The following is a 24261-nucleotide window of genomic DNA, read 5'->3' as shown; positions in this document are numbered from 1 at the left end:
ACTAGTAATTACATTTATAGTAAAGATAAACTTGCCATTTATTTGCAACATCCCAACAACCTAATTCAAATATCGGCAATGTGGAATCCTCCTTCCATGTGAATCCTCTACTCAAAATCTGCTTGTGTTTGATGCACAGAAAAAGGTTCTGGTAGAACGTCACTGATTTTAAGATATCTACAAATATCTTAGAGAGGCCGGACACCAAGCAGGTCCAAAACTGATCACATCACATGATTCTTCTCCCCTTGTATAGACACCGTGTATCCATCATCCACACCAAAGGTGGTCCACTTCTTCCCCTTCTTCCTCTGATCCATCAGGCTGAGCAGGTTGTACAAAATATGAACCGTTTCTTCTTCCCTCTTGTCAGTCTCCTGGTTCAGGTGCTTACTATCTACTCCTTGGACATTTGCAGGCGTCTCCGAACTGGTCTCCCTGCCTCTCTTCACTCTTTGCATCTTTTTGCCACCCAGTTGCCTAAAATGTCACATCTCTGTTCCAAGTCCTCCACTGGCTCTCCATCGCAAGACCAAGTTCAAGCATCTGACAAGGAAGGCCCTCCACAGTGGTCCCTGCCTGCTCCATACAGCTGTATGCTCCCCTGCCTTGAACTCTACATTCTAGCAATGGTCATGCTCTTGTAGATCATGGCATGTGTTACGCTGCTTCAAACTCTAAGCTTTGTTTGCTCCTGTGTCCCCTCTGCCTGGTGTGTCTTCATGGAAGACTGACCCATCCCTTCAGATGCAGGTTGGGTGTTTTCCCACCAGAAAGCCTTACCCAGCCCCTGCACAGAGAAGCCAGGTCCTCCAAGAGTCTTTATTCTCCAGGAGAATTTCTGTTCTCTTAGCCGTTTCATAGTCATCAGTTCACGTGAGTCTGTATTACCTGCGCATATCGCTGCTGTCCTCTTCCCGTACTGTATCATGCTGACTTCCTCTATGTTGAGCATCATATCATGCCCTCATCCTGAAGGTAGTGTCTTTCGTGTTATTTGTATCTTGTCTTTCTGTCCTCCAAACCTGTTGGAGTGGTTGGCAACCCATAAATGTTCCATGAATGAATGAGTGGAGTGGTTTTCAACAGCTCTCATTCTATCCTTAGCAAGCTCACTGGGTAGCACAAATGCCTAGACTTTGGGTGGTGGGGAGAGAGGCTTTATCATAGAATTTTGAAAGCGAAAAGGACTTTTGGACTGTCTTGAGTTCCATTTGGAGAATAGAAAATGTAGGTGCAAAGAGGCAAAGTGACATGCTACTGAGAGGATAGTTTCACATTTACACTGCTGCTGCTGCTGCTGCTAAGTCACTTCAGTCGTGTCCGACTCTGTGTGACCCCATAGATGGAAGCCCACCAGGCTCCCCCGTCCCTGGGATTCTCCAGGCAAGAACACTGGAGTGGGTTGCCATTTCCTTCTCCAATGTGTGAAAGTGAAAAGTGAAAGTGAAGTCGCTCAGTCGTGTCCTACCATGTGTAAAATTAGATTAACTGGTGGGAATTTGCTCTATGACGCAGTGAGCTCAAATCTGGTGCTCTGTGACAATCTGGAGGGGTGGGATGGGCTGGGAGGTGGGAGGGAAGCTTCAGAGGGAAGGGTCATACATATACCTATGACTGATATATGTTGATGTAGGGCAGAAACCAACACAATATTGTAAAGCAATTATCCTCCAATTAAAGAGAAATTTTTTAAAAAAGAAAAAGGATAGTTTCAGAAAAAAACTCATCTCTTGCAGTATTCTATCAAAATAAAAGGATGAATGAATATGTGAGTAAGCAAGCAACTTGGGAAGCAATGTCTGTTTAGGCTCTCCTTAGAGATTCGGAGTTCACATTAGTATTTTATTAAGGACCCAAAGAAGTCCTGTACTGAAGAAATCAGGTAGGATTGTGGTTTCAAGTTCTGTGTTCCCCAAAATGACTTGATCACAAAATATATTCCGTATTTTATGAAATGTTATTATGAGATGTTGGATGATTCTTTGAAAGTAGTGAATTTGACTTAAATTCAGTTTTCATATTTTGGATATGGGTTAAAGAATTAGAGTTGAACCAATCTGAAAGCCCACAACCATTCTGGGATTAGAGGAGAGACAAGAAGTTATTACAAACAGAAAATATTAAGAGGTATTATGAGGGTTTGAACCTCCTGGGTCAGAAAATTTGGGAAACTTGCTTATCCTTAGTCTTTGAGCCTCTGTTTCCTCATTTATAAAATTGAGATAATACCAACCACATAGGAATGTAGTATGGTTTAAATGAGTTAATATAGAAGTTGACCCACAGTCATGGCTTAGTAAATACTACCTTCCCATACATCTCATTTATACAGAAATTGGCCCATGAGTTGTCAGAATTTGTTGAATGGTATCAGAGGGTTAATTAATGTCATCTCAAAAGTCAAATAAATAACAAAAATATATTCCTCATAACTGTTTCTAATTTTCCAAGGGCCGAAAGAAGAATGTCTATTAGTATAAAAAGAGTCTTATATAAATTATATGAAATCTTCCCTAAATATCATTCTAATATGCTATTGGGGTGGTGGGTTAGTCACTCAGTCATGTCTGACTCTTTGTGACTCTATGGACTATAGCCTGCGAGGCTCCTCTGTCCATGGGATTCTCCAGGTAAGAATACTGGAGTGGGTTGCTCTGCCCTCCTCCAGGGGATCTTCCCAACCTGGGGATCGAACCCATGTTTCCTGCATTATAGATGGTCTCCTGCATTGCAGGCAAATGCTTTGCTGCAGAGCCACCAGGGAAGCCCAATATGCTATTATTAGCATTTACTGAGTTTGGCTACACTACATTGTCGATTTTCTCTCTTTTCCTTTTCATGCTTTAAAACTACTAAAGCTTTTTGGAGAGGAATTTCTTAACTTTTCTGGGGATAATCTCTTGCTTACATGTATATGGTGTTTGTAAAGTTTCATATGTAAGATTCCCATTTGAGACAGCAAATTCAACAGCCAGTGCAACACACTCTTATGACTGTGACCCTTTTGTGTAGATAAGTGAAGATCACTGATAACCAGAGTGAACATCCTGACTCACTCTTTGTTCCAAAGCTGATATCGAAACACATCAAGATCACAGGCTATAAAAGACTTGAGAACTAGTCCATCATATCCTAAGCCTTTGAAAGTTCGACTGAGTTTAGTAACCTGAGAATAAACTGTACTTCCGCTAGACACTTGAGATGCCTCTTTTTATACCAAGCCTGGCAACTCAAAAAGAACTCATATACTGAGAGCATTTAGGTGACTTTGGATCACTGACAGGATCCAGCCCATTATCACTGTTTTTTGTTAAATGACATCTTACTTGATTCCAAAAACAACAGTTAAGGCTCTAGACAAGTGGGGATGAAATATGTGGTGAGAGAAATCAGGGGAGGGAGACTTCTCTAAGCATGCAGCCCAGGGAAGTGTGTTTTCAGGGGACAGGGGGCCCTCTCCCTGGGGTACCCACGGGGCGGGCTTCCTACTTCCAGCTGTACAACCCAGCACAACCACAGGCTTTGCGGGCCTTGATGGCACAAGCCCAGCCTGCTAACTTCCATCTACCCCGATGGCCCCCCGACGGCCTACCCTGACTCCCTAGCCTAGAAGACTCTCCCAGCCTCTGGCCACCAGGGCCCCCCTATCACACCCTAGGGCACACATCATGCTGCTTTCTCCCTGAAGTCCGAGTTTATTTACACCCCATGCGCGTCACTCAGCTGTTCTCTGATTTCATGTGTGGCTGTTAAAACCTTTGAAGATATGCTATCTTTATAGGCTTTCCTTATCAAAAATAATAATAAAAATGTACTGAGCGCTCACCAGATACCCAAGGAGCTGTTAAGAGTTTACGAATGTCTCATTTACCCTCCACGGCTGTCGACCAGCGTCTGAGACAGGTGCTGTTATCAGCGCATTTCCAGATCTGTTTTGACTTGACACCCACTTGTTAAGCGCCCAGCCCTCCTTAAGCCCCTTACTAATATTGCTTTGTTTACCAGTTCTATGGAGTTAGCTAAATTATCATGGCTGTTTGACGAGCTAAGGGATGAGGGAGCAGAAACATGGGAGAGATGACTAGGTGGTGGGGTTAGTGGGTAGCAGACCGAGCTTTAAACCAGAAGAGCAACCCTGACACCCAGACCCTGGATACAGATACACCAAGTGGAGCTAAACGCTAGTTCCCATCACTCAGAAGAGGATAGACAGACACTAGTTTTAAATGATCTTGTGTGTATAAATCAGCATTGAAAACAAGGAAGATTTTCTCATTTCCAACTCTTAAAGTTTAAGCTTCCTAAAAACTTCACTGAATTTTTAAAATTTATTTTTAATGTAAAGCATATTAAAACCATTTAAATCATTTTTTTAAGTGGACATGCCATATATAAGAACCAAAATCCAGTTACTTTTAAATCTCAAAAGGTCCAAAATTCATTCTATATCAGCCTTACAGTCTTTTTACTCATGTAATAAACATCATTAAGGCACTGTTTTGTGTGTGGTGCTGTGCTAAGCTCTTTGAATACAGCATTGAACAAGAAAATGAAACTCTGAATAAGCACATATCTAATACAATAGTGGGTTTGAGTGAATACAGCTTCTTCAAGCAGCAACCATGTGTGTCATAACTCACTATCATAGGTCAATAGGCACCAGAGTTAATGAGTCTAAAAACTGGAATAAGATAAACTATTAAATGAAACAAGTAGAAAATGTGGCTCCATCACAGGATTAAAAGATCTTTTAATACGTTAGATAACTAAAAAAAAAAAATACATCCTTTGTGCTTTTAGTTAAAATATTTTCATTTTAATTCCTAATGCTGAGCATACAGCAGGTTCTCAGTCATCTGTTTTTAGTGGAATACATAGAATGGAAGAGAGATAAAGAGGAAATAAGAGAAAATATGTGATAAAGGTAGGAGAACCTCCGAACTAGACCCAAGTCAAGAAGCAACTGGGAACAATTAGGAGGGATGATAGGGTACGAAGTGTTGAAAGGAGGTGATTTGAGACGTATTTCCTTTGAAGGAACAGGTGACCAAAGAATGGAGCTGCTAAAGTGAGTATAATATACAGGACCAGACATGAAAAAAAAAATGTCCTGTGATAGGACCAGCACCAGTACATCACCACGAGAGCCCTAAGTTGGAGACACGTTCTCTTTGGCAGTGGCTCTTTTGAGAACCATTCTATTCTTAGCAGTCTACAGACAGGGAAGCTCCTTTGAGAAACATTCGTTTTGCTAGGCCCACCGTGTCTAGAGTTTGCACCCAGACTTGGAACAATGTTATGAAGTCGTCTTGGAGAACTCCTGGTTCCCCAGAGTGTCCTGGTGACCCCTCCAAGGGCCTGCCGATGGAACTGGAAGTTACCCCCAAATGATCAGAAAGGCCCCTTTCTAGCTCACACTCTTCCCAGATTCTCCAGTGAGGTTCTAAGATGTTTCATGCTGTGACAGCCAAGTAAGCACAAGAAGGGGGGCTGCTGACAGGGGGCTTCCGAGTGACACGGTAAGGAACCAAGGTCGGTTTGCAAAGCAGAGGTGGCAGGAGGCAGGTCCAGCTTAGGTCTACACCAGTGTAAGCACGAACCACCTCCCAAATGGGGGCACAGAGAAAGTGGGGTTCCTGACAAGAGCCGTGAACTGCTGAAAAAAGTACACTCTTCTCTAAAAATATTTCAGAGAACAAAAGGTGATAGTGACCTGTGATGCTGATAGTAAAGCCCGAGAAACCATCATCAAAATCTCTAGGCCAGCAAGGCATTTTCAGAATATTTTAAGATTAAAGCAGTAGGGTTCGAACCACAAAGAGTTTCAGTTCAGTTCAGTCACTCAGTCATGTCCGACTCTTTGTGACCCCATGGACTGCAGCACACCAGACTTCCCTGTCCATCACCAACTCCCAGAGCCTACTCAAAATCATGTCCATTGAGTCGATGATGCCATCCAACCATCTCATCCTCTGTCATCCCCTTCTCCTCCCACCTTCAATCATTCCCATCATCAGGGTCTTTTCAAATGAGTCAGTTCTTCGGATCAGGTGCCAAAGTATTGGAACTTCAGCTTCAGCATCAGTACTTCCAATGAATATTCAGGACTGATTTCCTTTAGGATGGACTGGTTGGATCTCCTTGCAGTCCAAGGGACTCTCAAGAGTCTTCTCCAACACCACAGTTCAAAAGCATCAATTCTTGGGCACTCAGCTTTCTTTATAGCCCAACTCTAACATCCATACCTGACTACTGGAAAAACCATAGCTTTGACTCGATGGACCTTTGTTACAAAGAGTTTAGGGAGAATAAATTCCATCTTGAATGGACAGAGGTTGGAAGAAGAATCACTGATCAATATTCCTTCCAAAGTGAGATCTTGGTCACTAGAGTTATCATTTATCTAATGATCTATCATCATTGTGTCACTGATGCAAATCTCTGTACCCATAAGCGATTATTCAAATCAAGGTGACCGACTGTCCTAGTACCCAGAGGACAGAATTACACCTGAAGCGTAAAATGGTTTTCATAGATCTGGGAGAGATGCTGAGGAAAAGTAGAGGAGAAAGATGAACGAGGATGCTGATGCCTGGGGATGATAAACTGACTGTCACTCTCAATCTATTTTTGCTTGATTTCCTAGAACAATAAAATTCAGAAATGTCTATTAACCTTCCGCAAAACTTATAGAGTATTTGCCTTTTCTTCCTTGTGGAAATGTACCCTTATGGTGCAAAATAGGTTAAGAAATACTGCAGGAAAGAAATGAAGCCGTGCTGCCCAGGCACACAGAAGGCAGTGAGTGGGGAGTGAGTAGGCTCTGTCACCTGACCTGAGCTAATCAGTCAGTTCACGTGATCGGTGAAGCAGCCGTTTACTCATCTCTTCCTCTTCCATCAGTGTCTCTAAGGTAAGGGGGTCCAGGTACCCAGAGAGAGAAGGGCCAAGCCCTATTAGCAGACACTCCAGTAGCTCTTCTCTGAGAAGAACTCTTCTGCTAGAATCTTCTCAGGGTTTGGTTTAGTTGTAACTCTGAGAACAATATAAGCTTAAAGGACGTCCCTAACGTGGCAGAGAACTGAGGCTCAGCTCTTTCCTAAGGATAAACTGGTATTTAGAAGGTGAAAGGGGTATAGTCGGGGGTAACAGCAGAGAAGACAGTTGGCTGGCACTGCCAGAGTCCAGAGCTACAACCGAAAACCCTAGAGAAGAGAGGATGCCCAACTCCAACCACAGCTCTAAGCTGATGAAAAAGTGGAGAATTACTTCCTGCTAATTACTAGCTAACATTCGGCTGCTTCAGTGAGACTGACACATGTACAGAAGTGGAGCTGCAGGGTTTACATCGAGAAAAGTAACACGACCTGTGAATAGAGTCCCGTTTTGAACTGGAAATCAATAGGAGTTATTAGAGTTTCACCATATTTAGCTCTTTCTCGTATATACCTAGCATCGTGTCATATCCTAATGCTTGGCCCAAGGAAGACGACCTGGATGCCTCTTCCAGCCCATATCCTCAGCCCCATTCAGACTAGAAAAGCCTCCTGACAGCCCTCGGCCAAAGCAAGACCCAGCCGAGCACTCACACATGAGCCGGCACAGAGTCGTGTGAATGAGAAGCCCCTGCTAGTTGTTTACCTTTGGTTGGGTGCCTCTTTTGAAGTCCTCTTGAATGTTCAAGTGAAAAATTTGCAATGTAAGAAATGGGAAAAAACTTGCAAATGTGAGCATCACTTTAGAACAACCTCTCCCTTTAAAAAAAAAAAATTGGCGACATACATGTAACAAACATTTTACTTTTTCCTTTAAGAGTGCCAAGTTCAGTGGCAGTAAGTATATTCACAAGCTCGTGCAACCATCACTATCTTATTTCAGAGCTTCTGCAGCACCTCAAACGGAAACCTCATACCGTTAAAGCTCTTCCCTTCCCACTGTGAATTAACCTCCTCTTTTGATTCTTTCTGTGACCTCTTGGGATGCAAGGAACTGTACTTTGAGCATGACCACAACCAGCAGCTTGTTTTGTCTGAAGAGCAGGTGATGTTTGAGAGACCAGTAGCAGAGAAAAAGGAAGGGGGAGTAAGAAAAACAAGAGAGAAAGAAAGAGGGATGGGGTTTGGGGAGGACAGATTCTCCCAGAGACCAGGAGGGGGCTGTACCTTGTCCAGGGTCACCAACTCTAAAACTAAGAGCCGTAGTCTGAGCTCCTGGAGTAGAAGGGGGTCTCCTTCACCAATCCACATTTTTCTGCCTACATGGAAGCCTAGGTGATTATATAGAAGGAAAAATCAAGATACTACCTGGCTTAAATTTACTCCTCCAGCTCTTGGCAAACTAATGAGATGAGGCTTTTCTACCTCACAAGTCCAGTATTCACATGGAAACGCCTCCTTCCCCTAAGGAGGAACTTGAAACAGCTTAACCAGGATCTAAAGTGACACCCGGCGATGCAATGGGGGTCACCACTCTACCCAGTACAATTAAGGAAAATATGCCAACAGATACATTCTTGGATAATCTAATCTGTGAGTTCAGCAGGATGAACTCGCTGCTGAAAATGCCAAATCAAGGAAGTTCATTCCTCCTCCACCCACACTCAATCAAAACTTGATTTTCGCGTAATCTGTTAAGACATCTTACACAATAAGATTGTATATTAGTATAAGTAGCCATCTCATTCAACTCAGTCATAATTCAACTATCATGAAAACTCACACTCAGAAAACATACTATAAGTCATGCCCCAACCCTAACACACACACACACACCCTCTCTCTCTCTCTCTCCCCCTCCCTGCATAGGGACCAGTCTCCTGATGGAATAAGTTTTGATTTGTCCTTTTATTGCTTTAATCCAAATTTGTAAATTTTGGGGACTTCCCTTTTGATGCAGTGGTTAAGACTCTGCACTTCCACTGTAGGGGACACCAGGTCAATCCCTGGCTGGGGAACTAAGATCCCATATGCCACGCAGCCTGGTCAAATGAATTTTTTTTTAATCGTAAACTGTAGGGAAGCATAAATCTGCTTTACTTGCTTCAAAAATATTTCATCATCCTATCCATAGTCAGTATCATAAAGTTTTGCAAATGTACAAGTATTTGAATCTATATAGCTTTTAAACTTTCATTCAGTGGTTCTTTGCTAATAGTAAAGAGACGTACACCATTTCATTTTTGTAATAAAAAATTACTGTTATTTATTTTAACTAAATAAGTAGTACATGAATACTTTTAAATTGTAAATGATCACATAATACCAAAATAGAATACACTATAAAATTGTCTCTTGGGGGAATTAACCCATGATAACTGATGTGTATTTTGTCAGATTTTTCCATTTCTTTACTTATATACGTGCATTTATGCAAATATGTATGCGTGAGTGCTAAGTCGCTTTAGTGTGTCCGACTCTTTGTGACCCCACGGACTGTAGCCCTCCAGGCTCCTCTGTCCATAGGATTCTTCAGGCAAGAATACTGGAGTGGGTTGCCATGCCCTCCTCCAGGGGATCTTCCCGACGCAGGGATTGAACCTGCGTCTCTTATGTCTCTTGCATTGGCAGGCGGGTTCTTTACTACTGAGCCACCAGGGAATTCAATGCAAATATGGGGCATAGATATTCATGGGGCAAAAGATAACTGGGATTCATTCACTCATTCACAGCTATACACTGAGAGCCAGCCCTGTACCAGGAATACACTAGGTGCTGGAAACAAAACAGGGACCTTGAATTTATATTCAAATGAAAAAGTACAGGTAATAAATCTAACAAAACTATAAGCATATCACATACAATCAGTAGTAACTGCTGTGGTGAACAAAATAAGGTAATGGATTACAGTAGGGTGATCTGGGAAAAGCCAACATCTCTAAGATAAATCTGAGCTGAGCTCATACTCTGTGTTTTGTTTTATGACTTGCTTTTATCACAATTTATTTTGGAGATCTTTCTATGTACATATCATCTGCCTAATTTTTTAAGCAGCCATGCCCTATAATATGGTATGTGTTCCCATAATTTATTTAGCTATTCTACTGATGGAAACATACCTTCTTGCCTTTAACCCCTTGTGCAATGCAATACTATTTCCTGCCTGAAAATGGTCATAGAAACGTTACTATCCTACCCACAGAAAGGCCACTTTAGGTGAACGTCTGTATCCTACGGTATAAATTCCTCCAACCACATGGAAGGGGCTATGGCAAATCTGGACACACCATACGAATTTGTTGGGGCAGGGACAGGGTGTGTGTGTGTTACATGTGTGAGCACACACGTGTCTGTGTTTATAGAAATACATAGTGAATAGTTAAAGTTTTACAGCTCATAACCACAGAGTTAGCACCACTTGACACCTTTTTTTTACATGCCCAAAGCATCTTGAAATACTTCATTGGAACGATAGTAAAATTCAGTGAAAGAGCGGGAAAAAAAGTGCTTTTCACTTTAATATGTTTAGAAATACATGTGTTTTGGGCACAGTTTCAAGGTGCTCACTTCAACCATAACCCCTTCAATGTACCTGGTTTACAATTTCTTAAGAGCTTTTAAAAAGTATTCTGTTATCATAACCCACTTGGGAAAGTCAAACTAGTGAAGCAATAGCCATTATCCCAAATGAAAGAACCTTTGTGGATGGCTTTTCCCTTATTCAGTGGTTGCATGGAGAAGAATATTATACAGCTTTCTTTTCCCCCCATCACTGCCTTAATCTAATTCTTTTCTAAAAGCTTCTCTTCTTTATCTTTTTCAAGGATATAGAGCAAAGAGTCTCACCATGGATCACATTGCCCATCGGATTGCCTTTAGATTATATGTTTTCAACATTTCACAACTCTCTTCTAACTTAGCACATTATTATAAGGCTGCATTTCACTATGTCTCAGATTATTCCATACTTCACCAACATTTTTTTTTCTTACATCTGTAAAGGCTTTGCCACAAGGCTGATCTTATAGTCAAACTGTCAATGAAGGAAGAAGCCACATGGTGAACATTTGAAAACATTGGAACCATTCACCTTGTTAGTGCTACTTAATGAGCCATCATCCTTCATGTCTGAATTTTGTCAGCCTTTGAAGTTTACTAAACTTGAATTTCTCTTCCCCAGATATAATTTCACAAACCCCAAAAGTTTGACTAGATATATAGTATCTCCTTTATGGTATTTGTGGGAAATCAATCAGACATCTAGTTGTCTTGGGCCATCTTTAACCATCCTGAATCTATATTTTTGTTCTTTTGATCCTTAATCCAGATACAGCTCTTAGTTAATGAATTCCTGTGAAAGTGAAAGTCGCTCAGTTGTGTCCGACTCTTTGTGAGTCACTATATACAGTCCATGGAATTCTCCAGGACAGAATACTGGAGTGGGTAGCCTTTCCCTTCTTCAGGGGATCTTCCCAACCCAGGGATCGAACCCAGGTCTCCCACATTGCAGGTGGATGCTTTGCCAGCTAAGCCACAAGGGAAGCCCAAGAATACTGGAGTGGGTAGCCTATTCCTTCTCTAGCGGATCTTCCTGACCCAGGAATCAAATCGGAGTCTTCTGCATTGCAGGCAGACTCTTTACCAACTGAGCTATGAGGAAGCCCATGAATTCCTTTAAGAATGGCCAATCTAAAGGTGTGATTATTTACTGCTACTGCTGTTGCTAAGTCACTTCAGTCGTGTCCGACTCTGTGCGACCCCATAGACGGAAGCCCACCAGGCTCCCCCGTCCCTGGGATTCTCCAGGCAAGAACACTGGAGTGGGTTGCCATGTCCTTCTCCAATGTGTGAAAGTGAAAAGTGAAAGTGAAGTCGCTTAGTCATGTCTGACTCTTCGTGACCCCATAGACTGCAGCCTACCAGGCTCCTCCATCCATGGGATTTTCTAGGCAAGAGTACTGGAGTGGCTTGCCATTGCCTTCTCCGGATTACTTACTAGGTACCTAGAATTGGATACATCATCATCCTAGCTACCATTTATGGAAAATTTATCATATGCCTACCTCAAAACATTTATCATTTAGTTGGCAAGCCAAGACTATCATAACAAAAATTACTTTTTATTTTAAGAATAACTTTCATCCCCTACCATCAGTCAGACATTTTGTTATATTCTAGAGAAAAGGAAAATGAGTAAAACTTATTCCTTACCTTTGAAAAACGCACACATAATAGGTACAAAGTCAATTCAAAAATATGCAACATGAAGGGCATAGAATTGCATCAGATACAAATCAGCACCTCTGACAGGTGATCATGGGACGCTTCATGGAGGAAATGTCATTTGAGTCAGACTTTGATGGATGAAGAAGAGAGTTATGACAATGATAAATTGTAAGTTTCCATGGGAATTATCATGATTTTTGTGGTTGGAATTTATTTAAGCAATCCTTCTAGAAAGAAGCAGGCCTACAATTAAATTATCTCAGGAAAACTTAGTACAGCATCATGTTTCTGAGTTCTACTTGTTCATTCTAATAATGAACACCCAAAGGGGAAAGAGAATATTCAGATAAAGTGATTCTTCAAAGAACCCAATGCCATTTTGCATAATAACAAAAATTATAACTTTATCTAGGAAAATATAACTGAAAAGCAATATATTTAAAGAGAAGATCCTAAAGCTATCAAATGATGTAAAAGAAGACCTAAATAACACAGAGATATTTTGTATTCTTAGAAGGGGACATATATTAGTAAGTTGAACCACTTGTGAGCCATTTTTATAAGTCAAAATATTGACAGTTTCATTTGTTTCAACCTAAAAATAAATAGGACAGTTTCCCCCAATGTACTGAATTACATAAATTCAGAGAAATTCCCATCAACATTCCAACAATGCTTTTTACAGAATTTGACAAACTAAACCGGAAATCTGTATTATAGTGTAAAAGGGCCAAGACAATTTTGAAAACGGCATCAACTCATACCAAATATTAGGAAGTGTTATCAAGCAATCCTAAGTTAATCGTGGATTCACTTGTGTAGGATAGATAGGTCATTGTGGAGCCTAAAAACAGAACAACAAATATGTGGAAACTTAGTATCTGACAGAACTCGCGTCACAATTCAGTGAGAAAAGAACAGATTATTCTGTAAACCTTGCTGGCATAATTGGCTATTTAGAGAGTAAAAATTAGGTCCTTATCTCACACAATATACATACTCCCTTCAAAAGGAAATCTAGATGCATTAAAAACCTAAATGAGGAAAAGCAAACTGTTTAAACAGATTTTGAGGGGAGGAAAATATGTAAGGAAAATGTTTTATGAAATCAGAATAGGAAATATTTCTTTAACAAGTAACAAAAAGCACAAAGGATAATGGAAAGATTGATACATTTGACTGCCTTAGGATTTTAAAAGTCTTTATATTAAAAATCCACCATAAACAAAGTTTAGAAGACTGCTCACGGAATGGAGAAGACTTTAATAACAGATTGAACCAACAAGGGCTCAGTATCTAAAACATGTAAATAACCCTAAAATCATTGAGAACAGGACAAATAGGGAAGAGGAAAATGTGCAAAGGACATGAACTGGTAATTCGCGGGAAAAGAAGCCCAAATGGCCAACCAAACTGAAAAAAGATATTCCACCCGACAAGTAATCAGAGAGATACAGATTAAACCCATATCAAGATGCTTACACCCCACATACTGCCAGTTAAAGGCACCTGAAAACACCAAGCACTGGTAAGCAAATGGGAAAGGGGAGTGCTTGCTCATTGCTGGTTACAGTGTAAGTTGGTATATTTTCAAAGACAATTCTGTAATAATTGATAGAGTGGAGAGTGGGTATATTCTACAACCCAGGACAAGAAGATACAGTATAACAGTGTACACAGAGCCATGTCATCTGTGCATTCTGGCCTTCTTGGTAAAGATCAAAAGAGTGAAAACTATCCCACAGTACAGAAGTGAATTTTTTTAAATCTGTGGCTTTTTGATACAATGGAATATTATACATCAGTTAAAAATTAACTACATCTGCATGTATCAACAAAGATAAATATTAAAACATTGTAGAATAGAAAAATATCCAAGTTAAAGAAGGGTATGTACTATATCATACAATTTATTTGGAATTTTTGAAACCACAAAACAATATTATAGTCTATAGAGATAGACATTTATGTGGACAAGGCACAAAAACCTGCATGAAACCAAGATGCACCAACTTTAGGATAGTGGTACCTCTGGAGAGAGGGAAAAAGCATCCATAAACTTCATTTATATAAAACAAAGGTGGGAAAATGTTGACATCTGGTTATCTTAATGGTGAGCACAGGGGTTATGCTTTTCCTGCACTTTTAAATCTTGGAAATTCATCAAAAGGAAAAATTTAAACTAAAAGGTGAGCTCCACAGCAGAACAGAGCCTGTATCACAGAGAATAGGTTGTATAAAGGTAGTAAGAGGTTAAGGTGTTAAGGAAACCAGGGGAGATTATAGTCAAGTATGGGCAGAAGATTGGAGGAATGGGGGAAACGAATGAGGGGAGTAACTGGCCTGTTTTTGTGAGAAGGGAAATAAGCGAGAGCAGAGGAGCAGAACAGTGCAATCAGGCTTCGGAGCCTGATGGCCACACATCCAGGTCCGCGCCTTTGCTGTCATGCAGCGCGCGGCCGAGCCAGAAAGGAGCTGTGCTTGTTGACTTTGGACACTCTCGGCCCTTCTCTCCTCCACGTGGTGGGAAGAGGGACCCAGGCCAGATGATGTCAGCTCGTCAGCATCTCTGGCTCCATCCCCTCACCTCTCCAATTACACATCTGCCTCCTTGGGTGCCGTCCAAGTCCTCTAGCTTTATTTGATCATGCCTTGAGCCTTAATTTGGGATCAGAGTGATAGGAACTTGGTTGAGATGCAGGTCAGCTGCAGTGGAGACAATCGTGGGTAACCGGATCGCTGCTCTGCCTGACGTCCATTGCCTCGACCACCCACCGTCCAGCCATGCTTTCTCTTTCTGGGATCATCCCTTACACCATACCTTATTTTTCAAAGCTTTCACTTAAATTATTTCTACTGATTCTCATAGCAAATACACTGGAGTAGGTATAGCAGAGGGTTTTTCTGTTTGTTTGTTTCACAGATGGGGAGACAGCCCCAAAGGGATTCAGTGATCTAGCCAAGGTTACAGGGGAAAGCTCTGTTTTTTTTTTCCAGAACCACCTTGGACTCATCCCTGGTCTATTCCTGGATCCAGTAAAGCACCAATCCCCGTGGCTTGTTTCTGCAAAGTGTCTGCTTCCATTTCTTCCCCTCCACTTCCTTTCCCACCATCCAGACTCGGAGCCTCATCGTTCCTTGCCTGAATGACCACTTGGTGAGCTGGACTTCCAGATACCACTTTTTCCTCATTCCAGTCCATCCTGCATTCTCCTTCTAGACTAAACTTCCTTAAACACAGCTCTCATGTCATTTCCCTCAAAAGTCTTTGTGACCCTCTCCTTCTTCAATGAATGAGAACTCCTCAGCCAGGATTTCAAAGCTCTCCTTCATCTGAACTCACCTTCCCAGTCAACGACTCAAAAAAGGTGCTTTGAAAATAAAAATGGCTAAGGAACACATGAAAAAATGTTCCAAAACACACACACACACACTTAGATTAAGATAACTCATTTTTTTCTCTATCAAACCAACAAAGTTTTGTGTTTTGTATTTTTTAGATGCTTCTGTTCAGTCCTGGCAGGAAAGTTATAAAATTGTCTCTCACCCTCTGCTGGCCCAAGTGTTAACTGGAATAATGTTTTGGGAAGGCAGCTTGATTATATGAATCAAGAGCTTTTGACCTAAGAGATCTGTTTCTGAAAATCTCTCCTAAGGAAATAATCTGAAATAAAAAAATGAAAAAAAAACAACCTTTATGCTTAAAGGCATCCTTGCACTATTGTTTATGGTCATGAGTGATTAGATAAAACCTAATACCAACCAATAAGTTACACGCACAGAGGGGTCAGTGTTTAAAGCTGTATAAGCATTAGGAAAACCTTAACAGCATTTCACAACTGGATTTGTTTTCTTTCTCTGCCAGCACCCTATTTCACACCTTCTTCTCTTGCTTCAAACTTCCAAAATTCCTTCCTCCTCCTCAATTTCAACCGATGAGTACCTCTTGTTTACTGAGAAAATGTATCCCCAAATTGTCGGATCTACCTGTCCCATCCTGAGCTCTCCGAATTCCTGCCCAAGGTCAGTTTGGCCGCGGAGTTCCATCCCCTCTCACTTCTCCTGGTATTGTCCCTCCTGTGTCCTCTCCCCTCCTCTCTCCTCTTTCTCCCTTGGGATCTTTTTCTCCCTCCTTCCTTCCCTCCCAGATTATTCCTACCAGCACATGAACATGCTATAAAATTTCACATTTCAAACAAGAATTCACTCCTTGACCTCGTGTAGGTCTCCGGCACCCTCCCTGAAAAGTTCACCTCCACCCCCATCTCTCCTCCATCACCTCCTGTTCTCTAAGTCATCACGCTTCTTCCCCAGACGCCACTGAAGCAGCTCACTGTCAAACCCAGCAGCTCGTTATCTCCCACCTTTGTCTTCCCGGCTTCTCGGCTGCTCTAAATGCAGCAGACCCCTGTTCTTCTCTGGGCGCTCTCTCCTCGGATCTAGGACTCACACTCCTACTTTTCTTGCAACCTCCCGGGCTACTTCTTCTAAGCCTCTGCTGCTTCCTCTTCCTCTAATTCCCTGGGGCTCAGGCTTCAGACCGGCCGGACTCACGTCCATGAGCTTTGTTTCCATTCCCCTGGCTGTCCCTGCTTCCCAGATGTTGATTCCACTTAGCCGGCTCCAACCCTGACCTCCCTGATGCTGGGAAAGATTGAAGGCAGGAGGAGAAGGGGGCGACAGAGGATGAGATGGTTGGATGGCCTCACCGACTCAATGGACGTGAGCCTGAGCAAACCCCGGGAGATAGTGAAGGACAGGGGAGCCTGGCGCGCTGCAGTCGGTAGCAGAGTCGGACACCTGAGCGACTGAACAACAACCCTGACCTCTTCCCTGGGCCCCAGTGAAACCAACCTCCTTTGGGATTTGCTGCGGGCCCCTCACAAGACAGAACTCTCGATTTTTCTCCCTCAAACCTGCTCCCCCACAGGAAAGGTACCACTACACTCACGGTTGTTCAAACCATCAGCCTTGAAGTCACACAGTTATGACTTGGTATTACAAGTACCACGTACTAACCCATTAGCAAGCCTTCACAAGGATCCCCGATACCACCAACTCCTACCACTTCCAGCAAAGAGTTGCTCCAGGCACTTCCCCTGGTGGCACAGTGGATACGAATCTGCCTGCCAATGCAGGCTACCTGGGTTCGATACCTGGTCTGGGAAGATCCCACAGGCTGTGGAGCAACTAAGCCCGTGAACCACAACTACTGAAGCCTGAGCACCCCAGGGCCCACGCTCTGAAACAAGGGACGCCACCGCAGCGAGAAGTCCACACACGGCGACTAGAGAGTGCCCCCAGCTCCCTGCAACTAGAGGAAGCCTGCATATGGCAACAAAGAGCCAGCGCAACCCAAATCATTGCTTAAACATTACTTAAATTAAAAAATTAAATTGCTTAATTGTAAAAACAACCACAATCGCTCCAGAACAAAGCCACCGTGTCTTTCCCTAAACAAGCTCCTTCCTGCCCCTTCGGGCTTTCAATTTGTTACTTCCTGTCCCTGAAATGCCCTTTTCCATATCTTCACCTGGTTCACTATACATTCCTTATGCTTTCCAATATATTTTCAAATTTTCTGTATCGAATGTTATTTTTTATAATCAGGAAAATACAAACTATTTCAGCTAACAAAATACAGCCTCCGGTCAGGCCCAGTTTATTCCAGAACCAGCACTCGGTGCACGTTCATTCCAGGGTCCTGCTGCTTCTCAATGCCCCCTTTCTCCCATCACCTCTGATAATGGTTTAGTCCTTAACCCAAAGCCCACCGCCTCCGTGCTGCCTTCCCTGACTTCTCTATTCTTAATGAGCTCCTCCCTGCCCAGACTTCACATTTGATTGTCTCTGCTATGCTATATGTATTTATTCTCACTCAAACATTTCCTGTTTGCTGGTGTGTGTGTGTCTGAGAGACTGTGTGTGAACGTGTGTTGTGTTTGGTATGAGTTAATTGTCCCTTAGCAGACACCACGCCTTAGCCTGCCCCTTCCACCATCAAGTCTCATGCCTCAGACTAAGCAGTTGGTACTCAAACACGTGGTGACAGTACTTGGTACTGAAGCAACTGAGTCTGGAAGCTGGATCCCCCTCCCTCACACCGGCTGCACAGTAACACTTCAACCAGCATTTACTGAGCACCTACTGTGTGCTGGGCACTTGCTGTCCATTTTGCCATCGAGTAGGAGCTATTTTCACTGTCACCTTAAGGGAAGGACACGAAAACAGAACGGTGACATAACTGGCCTAAAGGGACACAGCTGCAGGTGGTGAAGTCTCACTCAAAGCCCAGCCCACGCTCTTCACCACCGTGGCCAACGAAACAGGCCTGGCTTTGACCCCTGAGCCACAAATGCACCTTCCATCCGACTGCACGCTCTCAGTTGAGTTCCTTAACCTCCCCAAAGCTCAGGGTCCATGTTTGTAAGAAGGAGACAGTAACCCCTTACAGGATGATTGCCAAAACAGGAATGGGGACTGGGAGGGATGCCCAACAGGGAGGGGGTACATGTACTCTTAGAGCTGATTCCCGCCGATGTATGCAGAAACCAACACAGCACTGTAAAGCGATTATCCTCCAATTTAAAAAAAAACAGGAATGGGGTCTCAGTCTTGCCTGGCACACAGCAGACATTGAGGAAATGGTTTGTTGTTGTCAGTCAAAAGGAGAAAAAGGTGGCAGAGGATGAGATAGTTAGCATCACCAACTCAATGGATATGAATTTGAGCAAACTCTAGGAGACAGCGGAAGACAGAGGAGCCTGGCTTGCTGCAGTTCATGGGGTCACAGAGTCAGACACGACTGAGCAACTGAACAACAATTGTTTTATTATTATTATTAGGTATACTCCTTCTTTGGGGCTTCTCAGGTGGCACCAGTAGTAAAGAATCTCCCTGCAATGCGGGAGCCCTGGGTTCGATCACTGGATTGGGAAGATCCCCTGGAGGAGGACATGGCAGCCCACTCCAGTATTCTTGCCTGGGAAATCCCATAGACAGAGGAGCCTGGGGGGCCACAGTCCATAGGGTTGCAAAGAGTTGGACACGACTGAGCAAGTAACACATACACACACACACTTCCTTGACACGTGCTCTTCCAAGGTGCAGGCAGCTGCCCCATCTTTCTCTCTGGCCTGGGTCAAACCTGCATCTCCAAAGCAGGGGCTCAGAGCTCCAGAAGGTGCCATGAGACAGCCTGGACAAGACTAAACAAGCAGTGCTGGCCCAGGTGAAGCAGAGCTCGGATTTCCTCATCCGAAGGCATAACGATAGGAAGAGGGTTGTGTCACACAAGTGGCTGTTTTCTCTGTCATCCAGGCCCACTAATGTAAACATCTCTCACTCCCCAGGAATTATTTTAGGACCGGGAAGCAGCACGCTGTTTATCGAGAGAGTCACGGAAGAGGATGAAGGCGTGTATCACTGCAAAGCCAGCAACCTGAAGGGCTCTGCAGAGAGCTCGGCCCACCTCACCGTGCAAGGTAAACAGCTGCCCAGACACCTGCTTCCCTGTTTGGTGAACTTGCCAACTCCCGGTCCCCCGCTGTCCCTCCAGTATGTTCCTTTCCCCAACTTCCTTCTCCCCTCCCCATCCCACTGGGCTAGCCTGTCTGGTACCTCCCCGCAAGGCTGAGGGGGAGGTCACAGGCCAGCCACCCTGGAGAGAGGCCGCCGTCGGAACACAGGCTCTGGGGGAAAGTAGACCCTGGAAGATGGGAGAGCCTGTCAATGCCAGAGCCGTGACATTAACCCCCAGAGAATGGCCAGAGTGGCCACGCCTGTGAGAAAGAAATCCAAGAAGACAGAAGCCAGGCATAGAGAGAGAGAAAAAATAAATAAAACACATGCTGGAAATTATTCATTCTTTTCCCAGTCCCCTTGAGTTACACATACACCAACTCTTCCCCGTGTTGTCATAAGCCTGTTTTTAACATGAAATAGGCTGCAAACTCGGAGAAGGCAATGGCAACCCACTCCAGTACTCTTGCCTGGAGAATCCCATGGGCGGAGGAGCCTGGTGGGCTACAGTCCATGGGGTTGCTAAGAGTCAGACATGACTGAGCGACTTCACTTTCATGCATTGGAGAAGGAAATGGCAACCCACTCCAGTGTTCTTGCCTGGAGAATCCCAGGGACGCGGGAGCCTGGTGGGCTGCCATCTATGGGGTCGCACAGAGTCGGACACGATTGAAGCAACAGCAGCAGCACCAGCAGCAGGAGGCTACAAAGTGGGCGTCCCAGGCAGTGCAGTGGTAAAGAACCCCACCTCAATGCAAGAGACCCAGGTTCGATCCCTGGGTCAGGACGATCCCCTGGAGGAGGGCATGACAACCCACTCCAGTAGTCTTGCCTGGAAAATCCCATGGACAGAGGAGCCTGGTGGGCTACAGTCCATGGTGTCGCAAAGAGCTGGACATGACTGAGCACAGCACAGGCTGCAAAATATGATCAGAGAAGCCACACATGGTAAACAGACCACGATGAAGAAAAGTATGCCACAGGCTTCCTCAAACAGCTCTGTTGAGCAGCAAAACCCAAAGAGGCCACATCCTAGCCTGGGCTTTGGCCATGTGGCTTCCATTCAGAAGAGAGATTAGACCTCGATTTTAATTCTCCAGTGCCAAGAATCGTCCAAAAACATGGCATTTACAGCACCACAAAGTCTTCAAATTGGCACCTCCTAGGTGTACACGTCTATGACTCACTGAGGTTTCACATGTCATTCAGTAGCCTATTTGCAAATCCTCCCCAGGAGAATTCAGAGTATGTAAGAATTTATGAAGGAGGAGCTAAGGGAGAAGGCAAAATTCATCATCTCAGTTCCCTGACCAGGGATTGAACCCAGGCCATGGCCGTTAAAGCATTGAATCCTAACCCTAGACCACTAGGGAACTCCCCATCAATCCCAGTCTCTTACAAGGAAATGATCCTGGAGAGTCTCCTGAAAAATCTGAAACTGCCACTAACTTACAGTTTCAGAAGGAAGTCGAGGGTAGCATTTCCCAAACCCTTTCAGTTATGGTCCTATTTGTCTCCCCAGTCATCCTTGTTTTAAAGTAACTCATTTGCTTACACACATAGAAGATACCGCATCAAGGGTACCTCCCTCTTTAACACCTCCTTCTGTAAAGGACTGTTCATCGATCTTTAACAAGGACCCCCAGACTGCACCAGGGAGGGCAGATGGAGATCTGAGAAGGGGGTGCCCCCAGAGAGCGAGGGATTCTCCCTGATCCTCAATCCTGAGCTCTGATGGGTTGGGAGAAGCCCTTGCCTGAAGCAGAGGTATTTACACAAGTTCGTAGATGACCACTTCCTGATCCTTCCCCCCTTCTGCCAGGATGCTCTGAGTTTCCTAGAAGCCCCATTGCTTCATGACATTGGTGAGTCTATCCCACCCATTGGCTGTGACTACCACTCTTCTGCTGCCTAAGTCTGCTATCACCCCTTTTGCTGCTGTGGCCAGAGCAAGGGCACTGTGGAGCTCCAGGCTGGATCGGGGGCTAATGAGCCAGGGTTCTGGCCATCAGTCAGCCCGACTCACAGCAGAAGGCTAAGCATGGCCTGGGTTCACCGAGTTAACACAGCCTAGAATGCCTCCCTGTTTCAGGCAAATCCTCCTTATTCTCCAGTTTAGATGCTTTCTGCTCTGTTACCTCCTCTGGGATGAAAGCTGAGTCAGATATACGTCCTTTTCTCTCCTCGCCCACACCATTTTTCTTCGATCTTGAATCAAAACTTACTCTATTCTTCCTTTCTTGATTAGTTAGGAATCGATATACTTCTCTTTTGGGGCTTGTCTGGTGGGTCAGTGGTAAAGAACCCACCTGCCAATGCAGGACATGCAGGTTCAATCCTGGGTCGGGAAGATCCCCTGAAGGAGGGCACGGCAACCCACTCCAGTATTCTTGCCTGGAGAATCCCATGGACAGAGGAGCCTGGTGGGCTCTGGTTCATGCGGTCACGAAGGGTCAGATAGTGACTGAGCACATGCGTCTCTTTGCTCCTGAATTACAAGCTTTTTGAGGCAGGAGCTGTGTCAACTGACTGTCTGCATTCCCTCCCCAGCACTTAGTAGGAGGCTGGTATTTACTTAGTACTTTTACTTAGTACCTTTACATGCAGGCGCCAGGCTAGACACTTGACACATTGAATCCCACTAACTTCATGAGAATCCAAAGGAGGAGTATTGTGCTCTGTCTACAGATAAGAAGATGGAGACTTGAAGAGATTAAAATTACTGGCCCAAAGTTGCATCACGAACGTGCAGCATGGCCAGGACTTACTTGAGTCTAGGTCTTTGCAAACTGCAGGAGGAAGGTTTCCATCCTCCCGAAGCACCCCAGGAGCTTGTCTGCAAGGCCTTAGGGTGCAGCTGAGCCCGTGGACTTCTCCAGCCCAGCCCTGCTCGTTGTTGTCCTGTCTCCCCGCTTCTAGACGGCCTCCCCCGATTCCCCCTCCTGCGACTGTCACGCTTTGCAGCCAAGTCAGGCGACGTGGCCATCTCTTCAAGTTTCTATCAGCCTGCATCGTTCGCTCGTGAGGAAAGGGGAAGAGATTTTTATTGAACAGCCCCCCTCAGCTGCCACTCAGCTGAGCTGGCCCCTGTCATCTGTAGACATCATCCCTTCCCTCTCAGACAGCATTCCTCCTTCTTCTCTCGCCCTCCTCCAATCCATGCCCAAGTCTAGAGTCATCTTTTAAAAAATGTTTTTACTATAGTTGATTTACAGTGTGTTAGTCTCAGATGTACAGCTGAGTGAATCAGTCACACATCTACACAAACTCACTCTATCTTAGATTCTGTTCCCAGACAAGCCATTGCTGAGCATGGAGCAGAGTTCTCCATGCCATGCAGCAGGTCCTTATTGGTCATCTACTTTATACAGAGTAGTGTTAAACGACTGCTCTTTGGCATGTCTGTCCCCTGCCTCAGACCCTGCAGGGGTTTCTGGTCACCATTCCCCTCATCCCAGTGCACCGGGTCCTCCTCCAGTCTCAGCTCTCATCCCACGCCCCAGCCACTCGGCTGGACTAAAGCAGAACACACCCCGTGCCCCCGGGCCTCTGCCCTTACACAGCATTCTCCTTTGTTCTGAACAGCCTCCCTTCCCCACTTGTTCTCCTCCAGACAATCCTACTCTCACCTTTTATTCTTTATTTTCATCGCTGTCCACTTAATTCACAACATTGTGTTAGTCCCAAGCATACAGCAAACTGATTCAGTTCTCTCTCTCTCTATATATATATATATATATATACTTTTTCAGATTGTTTTCCATGGCAGGTTATTATAAGGTACTGAGAATAGATCCTTATGCTACACAGTGGGTCCTTGGTGTTTACCAATTTTATATACAGTCATCCTAGTGAAGTGAAAGTCGCTCAGTGTGTCTGACTCTCTTGCGACCCCATGGACTACAGCCCGGCAGGCTATAGAAATGCATCATTATACTGTTGAGGGCAACAGAGAGGAGCCAGATTAAATTAGCTGTTAACTCAACAGCTTATCTATTTGCCCAGGACTGTGCAGGATATGGGGGGCTTCCTTGGTGGCTCAGACGGTAAAGAATCTACCTGCAATGCTGAAGACCTGGTTCTATCCCTGGTCGGGAAGATCCCCTGGAGAAGGGAACGGCTACCCGCTCCAGTATTCTTGCCTGGAGAATCCCGTGGACAGAGGATCCAGGTGGGCTACAGTCCAGGGGGTCACAAAGCATTGGATATTACTGAGTGACTAACACTTTCATGTTCATGCAGGATATGGGCTTTTGAGAAATGCTCCCTAACCTCCATGTGCTTTGAAAACCTCATTGAAAGGAGATTAAGGGGGACATGAAACCATTAGAACCAGATCAACAGACATTTTGAGCTCCTCCTACAGGTAAAACAGAAACACTAATTGGTAGCAAACAGACTACACGATGCCGCTGATAAGGGCTAACGGACTTCATAGATGAAGGGAATGACAGGGAGAGAGACTGACCTCTGGATGCCGGACGGGCCAAGTGAACAAGGCAGCAAAGAAGACGGCGGCTCATAAGCGATTCTGGACCTCCCACACCCATATCACCCTTGGCAGTGACAAAGGCTA

General features: G+C 44.3%; 1 protein-coding gene across 1 annotated transcript in view; it reads left to right on the top strand.

Annotated features, from left to right (window-relative positions):
- The window catches only part of FLT1 (fms related receptor tyrosine kinase 1), a 205612-nt gene that overhangs the window by 124978 nt on the left and 56373 nt on the right, over nucleotides 1-24261 (top strand). The window contains exon 15 of the mRNA XM_055426324.2: nucleotides 19517-19648. Coding sequence (XP_055282299.2) covers nucleotides 19517-19648 — 132 coding nt within the window. The remainder of the gene's footprint in view (nucleotides 1-19516; nucleotides 19649-24261) is intronic.

This window comes from Moschus berezovskii, chromosome 13, assembly GCF_049115385.1.
Source record: "Moschus berezovskii isolate FMDL1 chromosome 13, NW_MosBer_1.0, whole genome shotgun sequence".
In the NCBI taxonomy this organism is placed as follows: Eukaryota; Metazoa; Chordata; class Mammalia; order Artiodactyla; family Moschidae; genus Moschus; species Moschus berezovskii.
Note: the sequence above shows the minus strand (reverse complement) of the source record. Positions and strands in the feature narration are given on the sequence as shown.